Source organism: Grammomys surdaster, unplaced genomic scaffold (assembly GCF_004785775.1).
Source record: "Grammomys surdaster isolate TR1022 unplaced genomic scaffold, NIH_TR_1.0 220, whole genome shotgun sequence".
Classification (NCBI taxonomy): Eukaryota; Metazoa; Chordata; class Mammalia; order Rodentia; family Muridae; genus Grammomys; species Grammomys surdaster.
The window spans coordinates 8,301,678-8,315,244 of NW_021604665.1; the positions used below are offsets into that span (position 1 = coordinate 8,301,678).

The 13,567-nt window shown below is 46.1% G+C and overlaps 2 protein-coding genes across 2 annotated transcripts in view; one reads left to right on the top strand and one right to left on the bottom strand.

Moving 5' to 3' along the window:
• Eif4e3 (eukaryotic translation initiation factor 4E family member 3) overlaps window positions 1–10,043 on the bottom strand; it is a 66,398-nt gene extending 56,355 nt beyond the window's left edge. Inside the window, exon 1 of the mRNA XM_028773055.1 lies at window positions 9,999–10,043. The gene's annotated coding sequence lies outside the window, so the exon portion shown is untranslated. The remainder of the gene's footprint in view (window positions 1–9,998) is intronic.
• Window positions 10,044–10,253: 210 nt separating this feature from the next.
• Window positions 10,254–12,918, top strand: Gpr27 (G protein-coupled receptor 27). The gene has a single exon (XM_028773119.1). It carries the CDS (start codon window positions 10,547–10,549, stop codon window positions 11,678–11,680), a length of 1,134 nt encoding a protein of 377 aa, XP_028628952.1. The 5' UTR covers window positions 10,254–10,546; the 3' UTR covers window positions 11,681–12,918.
• Window positions 12,919–13,567: the final 649 nt, after the last annotated feature.

Consider the following 13,567-nt stretch of genomic DNA (forward strand, 5'->3'; position numbering starts at 1 on the left):
CTCTCTCTCTCTCTCTCTCTCTCTCTCCCTCTTCCTCTCCCTCCCTCCCTCTTCCCTCCCCCATCTCCCAGACCCCAATAATGTGTGTCTTAAGTTAATTTTGACAGTCATTTTGTTCTGACAACAGTTCTTCTCATGCAATGCTACATTACGGAAGGCCGAACAAAGGTGTTCATTTCCAATACCAGCAATGAAGACTAACTGAGAACACAGATGCACCAATGTGCGAAGACGATACAATAGTTTCAAATTCTAGCCCTGACAGCAGCACTCTAGAGTATACAACCAAAATGGTTACAATTCAAGCAGAAATAGGGAAAGCCAGAATTACAGTTATGGATTTAACACTCCTCTCAAAGTAGACCAGAAAGAACGTAAATATTATAACAAAATGTCAATCACCTTGATCTGATGGACATTTATAGAGCATCGCACTCAATAAAGACACAATACACTCTTGTCAAGTGCATGTGAAGTTTATTTGTTTTAACCAACAATATACAGCGTATTCCAGGCCATAAAACTAGTGTCAATAAATTTAATGGAATTTGAGTCACACGAGTATGTTCTCTGATGGGTGGAATTTTCCAAAGGGGAATTACAAGCATTCTGCAATGAGTGGCTACAAAAACACATACATTGAATTCATGGGATGCTGCTGAAACAAGAGAGGACAGCCTATGGCACACAAATAAGAACGATGGCCTCCAGTCAAGGGATCCAGCTCCTGCGTTAAACTAGGAAACAAAACTGAACACAAATTAAGGGGAAAGAAAAGTAAGGTCAGAGCAGAAAACAATAAAACAAAAACACCACCAGGGGGGAGGGGAAATCAATGAAACCAATGTATAATTCTTCTAGGTTTTAAAAAATTGATTAAGTTCAAGTTACAGGACTTAGAAAAAACAAAAAGACATAAATTACTGATGTCAGAGTTGAGGCAGGTGACATCAATTCTGTTTTCATAGATACACAGAAGGCAACAAGGGGCCAGGAAGCACGTGTGATCGGGTGCACTTTGTGAAAGTCCCTAATAACCACTAAAGACAGTATGTTGGAGAAAAGATATGCTTGTATTATACTTGTTAACATTTTGTTTAGAAGTTTTGCATTTATATTCATGAGAGTCACTGTGTGAATACTTCCCTATTAGGTCAGATTTATCCTGTAAGGATAACAGTAACTTGCATGAATATGTAAATAGGTAAATCAACAACATTATTAATAGATGCAAAGAGGCATCTGTAAAACCTGACATTTATACCCAAACTTTAAAAAAATGGAGACCCCCAGCAAAGTCAGAGTGAAAGGGAACTTGCTCACATGCAGGCACCTACAAAGACTCACAATTACTTTCATACTTAATTGTGACATGCCAAATGCTTCCTTATTGGTGTGAGAGGAAGACCTCTGCGGTCTGATTTCATCATTTGTTCAAGATAATTTTGAAGCCTATCACCAAGGCAATGGCATTATGAAAGAGAAAGATAATTCCTACGTTGGAAGAGAAGTTGAAATCATCTTCAGTCACAGATAATAATCTATACATAAACCCGATGGGACATCCCCAAATGGGAAATATCCACTAAGATTGGATAATTTAACAAAGTTTCAAAATACAAGAACAGTTTACAAAATTCAATCCCATTTTTTATACTGCTTGGAAGGGAAGGTTCTTTAAATACTATTTATAATAGTTTAAAAATATGAGATGCTGATAAATCTGACAAACAATATACACGAACGAATAAATACAGATCTGTGAAAAGAATCTAAGGGTGACCCAAATGTCCTGATTTTATGTCTGCTGCCACAGTAAAACATGCTGATGGAAGGCCAGTTGTGGGACAAAGGGTTCATCTGGCTCAGAATTCTAAGTCACCATTACTACAAAGAAGTCCAGGCAGGAACTAAAAGTGTCACATCCACGTCAAGCACAGAGAGTAGACACATGGTCCCTTGCTTTCTGCAGCTCAACTAGCTAGATTCCTTTACAACCATACAGTCTGGGGCCCAGCTACCATTCAGGGGGAGCCTTCCCAGCTCAAGGATCATCAAGAGGACTCCCCACAGACATGTCCACAAGCCGATTTGATTTAGAAAATTCTGCATCAAGACTCTCATCTCAGGTGACAGTTAAAACTAAACAGCCCACCGAGTGAGAAACTCCGCCCTGATCAGGAGAAGACAGGGCTCTGAAGACTTTAATTATTCATTGCATAATCCCAATTGAAATCTCAGCAGGCGTTTTTTGCAGAAGTTGGTAACTTTATTCTCAAACACGTATTTAAATGGTAATGACTCAGAAATAGCCAAATTTTGGAAAAAAGAATAAAACTGGAAGAACAGCAGTGTCTCTTTTTGAGGTTCATTGTAAAACCACAATAATCAATGCAATGTGCCACTGAGATCCCGAAAGAGATGGCTGGAACAGAGGAGAGAGTCTAGAAATAGATCCACAGATGTATGGACAATTAGTTTTTGACCAAGACATAAAAGCAACTGAGTAAGCACTAAGGTTAAAGAAGGGTTCTGGACCAACTGGATATCTGTAGGGGATTGGGGGGGGGGACATTTGACTGCACTTCAAACTATTTGTAAAACTTAATTAAATATGAAACTTTTTTTAAAAAAAAAGCTGAATGTAAAATCAAAAATAATAAAACTACTAGAAAAAAATATAGGAGAAAAATCTTTGTGATGTGGTATAGGCAAGAATTCACCAAAACTATAATTCCTTCAATTATCAAAATAAAAAGTGAGACTTGATAAAAATTAAAATCCCATGCTTTTTTAAATACATTAAAGGGGTCTGTATGATGGCACAGTGGATAAAGGCACTTGAGGCCAAGTGTGACAATCTAAGTCTGGTCACCATGAAGGACATGGTGGAAGGTTAGAAACAACTGCAAGTTGTCTTCTGATCTCCACACAAGGCCCATGCGGCCCATGTGGCATGTGCAGCACACATACACACATGAATGAAATTTGTCAAAAACACAACAAGGAACAAGAGACTCATGCAATGAGAAATTATGTGTACTTTAAAAAAAAAAATGAAGTGTGTTTATCAGGAAAAAACACTCCTAAGATTCCTAAGTTATTCTCCTGAACACTTAGTTCTAGGCCAGGAATATCCAGTGACTGCACAGGAAAAGAACACCATGACAGTACCAATCGGGTTTTGCTTACCAAAAAGGACCTTAAGGCAGTTCCATTTCAAGCCACAAATCTATAAGTAGCATTTAAAACCATGGTGGCCCTCAACTTTCAACATCAATAATGAATACATGGCCTACTGAAAAATATGGGCAAAAAATGGACATGTTCATCAGTAAAGGATATATAGAGATAGCAGATAAGCATCTGAATAATTGCCTGTATTAGTTATTTCCAGCCTAGTAGATCTCTGTCAGCTATGCTGTCAGGTACAAAAGCAAAACACACCATTTCCAGATGTCTAAAATCTATGCTGACTCCAAAGCATCTATCTCAGGACCCTTCTGCCATATACACAGCACATGAATATGGAGCTAATGGGAAAAAGATGTGAGCTACACTTTATGAAGTGCTGACACACAGTAGGGGAACAGAATGCTATGGAAGGAATGAGGCAGCGGCCGAGCAGAAAGCAGTCCAGACTAGGTAAGGGTATGAGAAGCCATCTTCTGAGTTGTTAAGGCTAAGAGACTCCCAAAACACATACCTCAGACACAGTGTCCAGAGGACCCAAGGAGGATCTAACCCAACGCCCCCTCCCTAAGTATTAGCTCTCACAATGCTGGAGACACCATGCAAGTTTTCAAAGGAGAGAAACAACCAATAGTCCTACCTGCCTATGACACCTATGAATGACAATAATGACCAGCATAACAACAGAGCTCCATACAACAGCGTAACAAACATAGGCTGCAGTAGTGGCACATATACCTTAGCAGCAACCAACAGCTCTCTAATTAGACTCAAGACTTAGTGGGAAATAATGTCTAGTACTAGAAGCCTGGCCAATTAATTTGTTGTTGGAGAAGTCATGGATCATGAAGGAAAATCTACAACCATCACTTTACTAAACCAATATAATCTTTAACTACATTCTAAATATTTATCCTTATACCCACAGGTAAGTATAGTGTTTACCCCTGCTCATCAAGGAAGCTTCTCTGTGCAATTGATGAAGACCATTATAGAAAACTACAACCAATCAAAATGCATAGTTGTGGAGCCCAGTCCCAACTGATACATCTACAACACAACGCTTGCACCTAAGGCTCATGGATCATTGTGAAAAATGCAGGCAGAAAGGTTATCAGAGGTAGAGGATCAGGAAGTCTGTTGTAAGATTGTCTCCCAGAAATGCAAGAGAAAATACAGCCATGAAGTCTCACCAATATGGCTGCCTAGCCATGACCTGAAGAAGGGCAACGCCAACAGATATGCCAATATGTATGAAGGAGAGCTCAGAAGGCCTCAACTCTGAAATGGTCAGCCCCCAAAACATATTTGTAACATTATACAGTCTGAGCAGATTTTATATGTATTAAGTATATATACAAATATGTATTAACAACTAAAGAAAAAGATGACATAATTTGAAAGAGTTCAAGGTGAGTGAGTTCATGGGAGGGTTTAGAGATAGAAAGAGAAGGGGAAAATAACATAATTACATTATAATCTCAAAAATAACATTTTAAAGAAAAGTTCTTCCTCATGCTGAGGCATGACTTTAAGTCACTTGAATATTCAATGCATTAAACAAGTATCAACAGTGGAAATTTGATGGCAACAGCACATCCCTGTTGGCCCCTCATGATCCTTCTCAATTCTGGAAGTACCTTTCCACTGTAGTGTACCTTCTAGAAAGGCTCTCATCTGTACAGATGCAGATGCAAGAGGGTGTTTTGAATATACTACTTAATGCCTCTAAAAACACTGCACAAAACTACACACAAGAGACCTTGAATTTTTCAGGCGATTTAAGAAATGTGTAGAACACAGTGTTGGTTTTTTTCCCTTCCCAACTTGTAATAGGCTTGGTCCATTTAACACATTGTGCTGATGGTTTTCCTGCAATTACATGTCAGTTATTAATATTTGAGGGTTTGAGGGCTAGAGGGCTGGCTGGCTCAGTGGCTAGGAGTGTATACTGTTCTTGCAGAAGACTGAGGTTCAGTTCTCAGTGCCCATATCTGGCAGCTCACAGCTGTCCATATGTCCAGTCCCAGGAGTTCCAGAGCATCTGACCTCTGAGGGCATCACATAGTAATAATACCCAACCCCATCTCTATGTGGAATTAGAATACTCACCTTACACTGCCACTTCATTCTGTCTGAGCTTAGACTATGTAATTTCCACTCTGAGAAGCTGAGTGTTTTATTGAAGCATCTAGACAATGCACACAAAACATCTAGTGCATCTCTGCACATAAACAAATGGCAGCTGAGTATGTGGATGACAGAAGGGAACTTACTGGAACCCTCTATATGTCCTCCCAAGCTCACATCAGCATCATCTTGTCACAAACACTGAAGCCCATGCAAAAGCCTATACTATCCAGAAAACAAGTGTGACTTCTGTGGCCATTCCCAGGACAGTGCAAGAAGTCAGATCCTCCAGGCTGACATTCACTGGGAAAACCATGAGCAGAAGTCTGTATCACTCTGGACAACTATCCATCCTTTAATAAGGTCATAGTATAGTGATGGCTTCACATTAATATAAATTGGGTATTATTTTGCGTTGTTTGCAGGTCTGTTCTTTTGGACCATTCATTGTACAACTGTCCCCATTACCTAATTTCAGGAGATTTTCTTTACTCTTTGAACAAATGCTATAGCCATTCCCAGCCCTGCTTCATTCTTCACCTATCCTGCCCCAACCACCTTTCTGTCTCTATGAATTTGTAGAGAACAAGGCTTATGCACTAGTGACATGAAACCAGTGATCGCTGTATGTGGTTGTGTCCTTACCTGACTGGTGCCTTGACTAACTGTAGCGTGACACATTTATATATTCTCTACCTGCAACTCGAATCCAAGGCACCTTGTCACACAGTATACCTTCAATATTTGCATGACTAACATGGAAGTAAATCCATATGGATTCATGGTAAGTCCATATATCAAGGGGAATATAACTGCTTCTTATAAACCTAACTTCTGACTCTGTTGCTGTTTTGCCCTGCTGGTGGGTTATGCAGTTTCAGGTTTTAGGGCAGTTCCTTGATTCTTTAAGAGTGCCATAAATCTGGGCTATTCAAGCTAGTGTATGCAAGCAAGCATGGAAGCTGGTACTTAATCAGCCGGGATCAAATTGTTCTTGTCTTTAGTCACTGTTCTTTCCTGAACTGAGGTATGAGCATCTTGGCTGAGACATCTGTCCACAGTTATCATCTTCGGCCATCACTAATCACATGCTACCTGTGTACATGCCTTGTGTTTTGCTTTCTATTAGTAGGTCTCACCCAACTGACTCTTCTTCACAGCAGGCCTCTGAGATTCAGAGGTCTGGAGGCTCGGAGTAAACAGAGCTTTCCCAGAGGTACATAGAAAATGACTGATTTGGGTATGAGCCAGGGTATGTCTAACTCCAATGCCTATTTGCATTCTTGAAGTTAGGGCTGACTGCCACAGAACAGCCCAATGCTATGCTTGCTCTAATAACCCAACATCCAATGGGCCCAGACTCTGGCTCGCTGCTTTTCCGAGCCAGGATGGGGCTGTCAACACAATCTTCTCTCAGACAGAAACCTGAGGCAGTGGTAAAGATGGCTTCCATGATGATGGAACCCATAGCCACAGCTGCATGTGTCAACATGTGCCAATTCATCTCTCTGATCAAGCTGGTTTATATTTACCAGTCACACTATGTACATCAAAGAGGTAACATTATTGATGAGGGGGGGTTGTTCAACTCTTCTATCTATGTGCAAAAAAAATTACTTATAAATGAAAATGTTTATTGGAAAAAAATCTCATTTGCCTTTAACAAGAGACATTCAATTTGGTGCCTAAGAAAATATGTGAAAGTCTTGTCTGAAGTAAAAAGGAAACAAGTTGATCCTGGCCAATACAATGTTAACGGCTTTTCTTTAAGTATTAATCTATTTTAATCTATTGAACAAATGCTGAAGATGAGAGGTATAGACACGTGAGTGCTGCCACAGTCATGATTTACATGTCCTACTGCAGCTGAGTGTGTTTGATTCTGGGCAAATGATTAAACCAAACCTCAGATCCCAAAGAGAAATGCATCAGACTAGATAGCAGTTTGTCTGTCTGCCTATCTATCTATCTATCTATCTATCTATCTATCTATCTATCATCTATCCATCCATCATCTATCTGTCTGTCTCTCACAAGGGAACCATGGACTCATTTTCTTCCCCTTTTCTGAAGATTAGCTCTCTCCCTTTGGGAAACAGACACACTCACACTTAAACTCCATTTTTTTCCCCTCATATACAAACTAAAGACCTAGAGATCCTAGAAAATCAAAACCACATTTTGTATATGTCCACATTCTAGCATTTTGAGAGGTTAAATGATTTGCTGGGAGATTTATATTCATAACAGCAAATGCTATCAATATTTCAACTCAGTGGGGAAGGTTCTGATCTGAAATGAGACCTGGGCCCCACTCAGCCATGAACGGATCAGTAAAACCTGAGTGTTGGACTGGATATTTTGAAAAGTCCTTCTCCCTATGAAGGGGCTGAGCACCTGCTGCTCACTGCTCCTTATCTTTCTCATTGCTTTCTCATCTCAAGAGGCAGAGTCTGGGGCTGGAGAGATGGCTCTAAAGTACTTGCCTTGCAGAAGAACCTGAGTTTGATCCCTAGAACTCATGTTAAAACAGCCAAGTAAGTTTGCTTGTAACCTCAGTGCTAGGGAAGAGGAGACAGATAAATCTCTGGGGCTAGCTTGCCAGGCAGTCCAGGCTATTTAGCAAGCTCCACACCAGTAGAAGAGTGGGAAATCCTGTCTCAAAAACAAAAGGGTGGATGGAACCTGAGGAAGCATACTTTAGGTTGTCTTCTGCACCTACCCCCACGAACATGCACACTCTCTATACTCACACTGCTTTATCTGCAAAGTAGAAATAGTAACCATACCACACATGGTCACGGCAATGACATTAAGTAACACTTTGGTGTTTAATACAGTGTTTGGCATCTGGGTGCTCAGTATATAGAAGCTGCCTTTAGCAACAACATAAAGAATCCAGTGATGGTGTCTTCATGGACTGTAAGGAATTTCCTTCTCTGAGCAAGGACGGCCCACATGGTGGCAAAATCTCATTGTCTAGGGCTATGCATCTGGTTTTAAACAAAGAAAAAGATCCCTTTCCCATTCTCTCGCTGAGAGTGGGAGTCCATCACATTGTGCTTGAGTGTGGGACTTCTAGAAAGCTACTTGAAGGGGGGCCAACCTACATGCCAGGAACACTCCCCTCCCCTCTCTCTGCCGGGGGGCGTCTGCAGCCCATCATGATCACGAGGGTAGGGGGTACTTCCACGGATCTGGTCTGTGGGCCAATAACCAACACCAGGAACCTCTCACCTCCATGATGGAAACACAATGCCTAACTCGTGCACCCTCCGAAACACACAGCTCTTTTGCTGTCACGTATATTTATAGGACTGTCCAGTCACAGAGGACCAAGAAAGGCATCTCCTTCAGATTTTTGCAAAAATATCTAAACTGTCTTCCAAGGCCTCGCTACTCAAAGTAGGGCCAACAGTCAATACTGGTGTCACTATCTAGGCCCATTCTGGACCTACTGAGTCAGAACTGTGTTTTAAGGGGATCCCCAGCGACTTCCAAATGCAAAGTCTTAGGCTCTGGGCTAACTTCCAGGTTCTGCTCTCCTGGGCTTTGGCTTGCTATGGTGCCCAGATTGGCTTCCAATTTGCTACCCCTTTGACTCAGCTTTTGGGGTGCTGAGACCACAGGTGCATACACCACAAGGATGTTGTTATTCTTCTTAAACCCTGCTGCCAATATAACCCTGCTTATCACAGTTTTCCTCATGCCTCTCCTTCTCTGACACCTGTCACAGGCTAAGTTTTGACTCAGCTTAGCCTGGCACTTCAGGCTCTCTATGGTGGCGATCTTAGGAATGCCCACCAAGATGCCCATTATGCATGTAGAATTTTTACTGGGCATATCTGAAAAACAACATAGTCCTTAATTTTGGTTCCCATGTTAAACAATGAGGATAGTGATATAAACACACACGTACACGCACAATTTAGGGACTAGTCAGATGGACAGGATTTTAAGAAGAAATAAAAACCAGATGATGGGAAACTGTTTAGTGCTAGGAAGCAAATGAAGAGGCCAGTGACAGAAAGGTAGACAAGCTGCCCCAAAAACCTTAAGAATAAGGGCTCGTTTGAGAAGCCAATACAGATAGCGGGCCCAGCAGGAGAAAAGGCGTTTAAGGGCCAGAACATGGGACTGGCCATTTCAGACTAACCCAGGAGATAGATATCCCAGGAAAGACATACATCATTTAAGGAAAAATGCCTGATTTCTTTCTGTGATACATATTTGGTTCCACTTAAGAGTGAGAGAGCAAGCATACCTTAGGGTCCCTTAAAGTCCAGCCTTGGAAATAAGTAAAACTGAGATCCCAGCTGGGCTACTTCCTGGCTCTGGACTCCCTCTGGACTCCCTTGCCCTCTAAACCTACGCTTCCTGGGGTAACTGGTAGGCTTTCGAATAGAAGCAACTTGGCAGTTGTCTCTAGGGGTAGGGGTGAAGGGGGTGCTCGTTCCCCCCCACCCCCTGTGCTGCCGCCCACAGCAGGCTTCACCTGGGTATCTCTGTGTTCTGTGATCACCCCTCTGTGTTGCTGCCCATCATTAACAGCTTTCAAGCGGAAGGTTCATCCCAGACATCCCTGCCTCCTCTTCCCCCAGGCCTCCCAGACCGTGCCACCCCACCGTGACCCCAGCGCTGGCGCTTGACGCCGCCGTCGCCAGACCCCCGTTTACCTGGGGCCAAACGCGACTTGTCGCCACCTCGCGTCCTGGGCCCTGCCTCCCCTCCCGGCTGTCGCAACGGCGCCCCCAGCCCAGCCAGGCCCGGTGCGGCGCGGGATGCCTCGGCGGGACTGGCGGCGGCGGCCACGCTGCGCGCTCCGGCGGAGGGGAGGGGGCTCGGCGGCAGCGGCGGCGGCGAAGGCGGTGGCGAAGGCGGCAGCAGCGGCAGCGGCAGCGGCAGCGGCGGGCCCGGCGGGGGGCAGAGCCAAGAGGCGCGGCGGCGGAGGAGGACCGAGAGGAGGACGCGGAGCATGCGGGGGGCTGCGGGCCTGCCCGCAGTGATGCCCGCCGCGCCCAGGGCGCAGGGAGTGGCCGTCGCCTCCCGCGCGCACCGCGACTGAGATGGCGGCGGCGCGGCCGAGGCGCGTGGAGCCCCCGGGGCAGGGCCGGCCGGGCGCGGGCTGACAACCCCGCGGGCCGGGAGCGCTAACGTGGAGTAGCGCAGGCTCGGGGCGGCCTACGGCGAGCGGAGAGGGCCGGCGGGGAGGAGCACGGCCGCGATGGCGAACGCTAGTGAGCCGGGCGGCGGCGGCGGCGGGGCCGAGGCTGCCGCGCTGGGCCTCAGGCTGGCCACGCTCAGCCTGCTGTTGTGCGTGAGCCTGGCGGGCAACGTGCTGTTTGCGCTGCTCATCGTGCGGGAGCGCAGCCTGCACCGCGCGCCGTACTACCTGCTGCTCGACCTGTGCCTGGCCGACGGGCTGCGCGCGCTCGCCTGCCTCCCGGCCGTCATGCTGGCGGCGCGGCGCGCGGCGGCCGCGGCGGGGACGCCTCCCGGCGCGCTGGGCTGCAAGCTGCTGGCCTTCCTGGCCGCGCTCTTCTGCTTCCACGCGGCCTTCCTACTGCTGGGCGTGGGCGTCACCCGCTACCTGGCCATCGCGCACCACCGCTTCTACGCCGAGCGCCTGGCCGGCTGGCCGTGTGCCGCGATGCTGGTGTGCGCCGCTTGGGCGCTGGCTTTGGCCGCGGCCTTCCCGCCGGTGCTGGACGGCGGTGGTGGGGACGACGAGGACGCGCCGTGCGCCCTGGAGCAGCGGCCCGACGGCGCCCCGGGTGCGCTAGGCTTCCTGCTGCTCCTGGCCGCGGTGGTGGGCGCCACGCACCTCGTCTACCTCCGCCTGCTCTTTTTCATCCACGACCGCCGCAAGATGCGGCCCGCGCGCCTGGTGCCCGCCGTCAGCCACGACTGGACCTTCCACGGCCCGGGCGCCACCGGTCAGGCGGCTGCCAACTGGACGGCGGGTTTCGGCCGCGGACCCACGCCACCTGCGCTCGTGGGCATCAGGCCTGCAGGCCCGGGCCGCGGCGCCCGGCGCCTCCTGGTGCTGGAGGAGTTCAAGACGGAGAAGAGGCTGTGCAAGATGTTCTACGCCATCACGCTGCTCTTCCTGCTCCTTTGGGGGCCCTATGTGGTGGCCAGTTACCTGCGCGTCCTGGTGCGGCCCGGCGCTGTTCCTCAGGCCTACCTGACAGCCTCGGTGTGGCTGACATTCGCGCAGGCCGGGATCAACCCCGTGGTGTGTTTCCTCTTCAACCGGGAGCTGAGGGACTGTTTCAGAGCCCAGTTTCCCTGCTGCCAGAGCCCCCAGGCCACGCAGGCCACCCTCCCCTGCGACCTGAAAGGCATTGGTTTGTGAAGCGCGCTCTGCCACCCAGGCTTCCTCTGGCTTCGATTGTGACCGCGCATCTTTCCCTTCTGTCCCGTGTCTGGTTTTTCTCCGCTGCCTTCACAAGACTCTCAAAGTGGACACGCACTTGGATTGTATACACGCCTGTTCTGGGGGCGGGGGAGGGGATGCCGAGGTCCAGTTCTGTCCTATTTAATTATACTTTCTTCCTGACAGTAGGCCCTGCAGTCTTTTTGTACTGGTACCAACTTCTTTTCTTCCACGTGTGATTTTTCTTTTTAAAATAAAGGCTCCACTGGTTTTATTCATGCAAAGTTTCCTAGAGACCATGGCCAGTTTTCTACAGAGGCTATTTTTGACAACCTCAAGTGGCATTACCTTTGCGTTGCAGTGAAGGAGATCGAGCTAGGGGATCTTCCGTTGGAGATGGAAGAGAGGGATGAAGTTGTCTAAAGTCCCCTCAGAACTGCAGGCCACAGGGCCAGGTGAGCTGTGTGCCTTGTTTGGGGGTGTGGGGACCTTCTCCCAGCGGTGACACTGAACTTCAAGAGAAAATACGAATGAGTAGGAGGGGCAGTCTCTTTGGAGCGAGGTTTGGGGCCCTGTGTAAAGTTACTTTAAAAACAATGCATCAGCAACTGCTGCTCTGTACATCAATCTTGAATGGAAACTTTCTGTGAGACTGTGACTTTTAAACAGTAAAAAGTGTTTCGGATAGTCATGTGAAGAAAAAAAAACAGTATTGCATGTGTTTGTACCGATTGTGATTTGCGGATGGGGTGGGCTCTGGAGGGCAGAAAACTACAGGTTTGTTTGGGTTAGGGATTTGGGGGTTCTCCCCAAATAAAAAGTTAAAATACTTTTGTGGAAATGGCCTGGGCTTTGATAAGCCCAGTTTTACTCTGTATTATGAAGCTAATTTTCACTCTGAAGACTTGTCTGTGGTAAAAAAGATGTGGGATATAATGGTGCCTCTCCCAGGAGACAAAACATTTTCCTGCGGTGTTTGCTAAGTTAGGTGGTGCTGTTCTACTCATGGCTGTTTTAAATGATTAATAAGAACTATAATTTAAAATACTCTCACTTTGTTAGACATTGTCATTTGAAACTGAAGGACTACATTGCAAGTACTGTATAATACTTTTTGCTTAAACTGCTATGTTTTTATTAATGTAACTTGCGTTTTGAAGATTTCTATCTGTATTTCTCTTTGCATTACACAAATATACCAGTATTTTCATTCTGGAGTGGCTGTTTTGTTTTTGAGGCCAAGTCTCTTAGGTCTGTTGCTAAGTGCCACACACTGTCCCATTTCAGGTGTTTGCTTTGGATATTAGCATCTCTCAGAATTGGGAGCTCTTGTGAGCGAGGGTGGGGGTTAGTCATGGAGGCCAGAAGCTGAGCTCTGTGGTTCTCCCTCTCCATGTTATTTTTTAAGACAGGGTCTCTCAGTCAACCAGAAGTTTGCCGATTGGCTGGACTGGCTGGCTAGTAAGCCCGGGGACCTTCCTTAGCACCGGGGATTGCAGGTGCCCCCAGATTTTTACTTTTTCTGTGAGTGCTGGGGATCTGAGCTTAGGCTCCGGTGCTTTGCAGCAAGCAGGTAACCACTGAGCCATCTCCCCAGTTCCAGCATTTTAAGTTTGACGTACAAGATAAAAATGGTCAAATCTTTCTCTTTAAATGAAGGGAACAATGAACACACATACTATTTTAAACGGTTTTAAAAACTGAAAGCAATGGGCTTGAGATGCAGCTCAGAAGGAGAACATTTGCCTAGACCCTGAGAGGCCTTGAGTTTGATTCCTAGAGTCACAAGGGGGGAAAACTCCACTGATTTAAAAGAAAAAAAAATCAATTAGACAAATTATTCATAATGGACGTAGTAAATATATG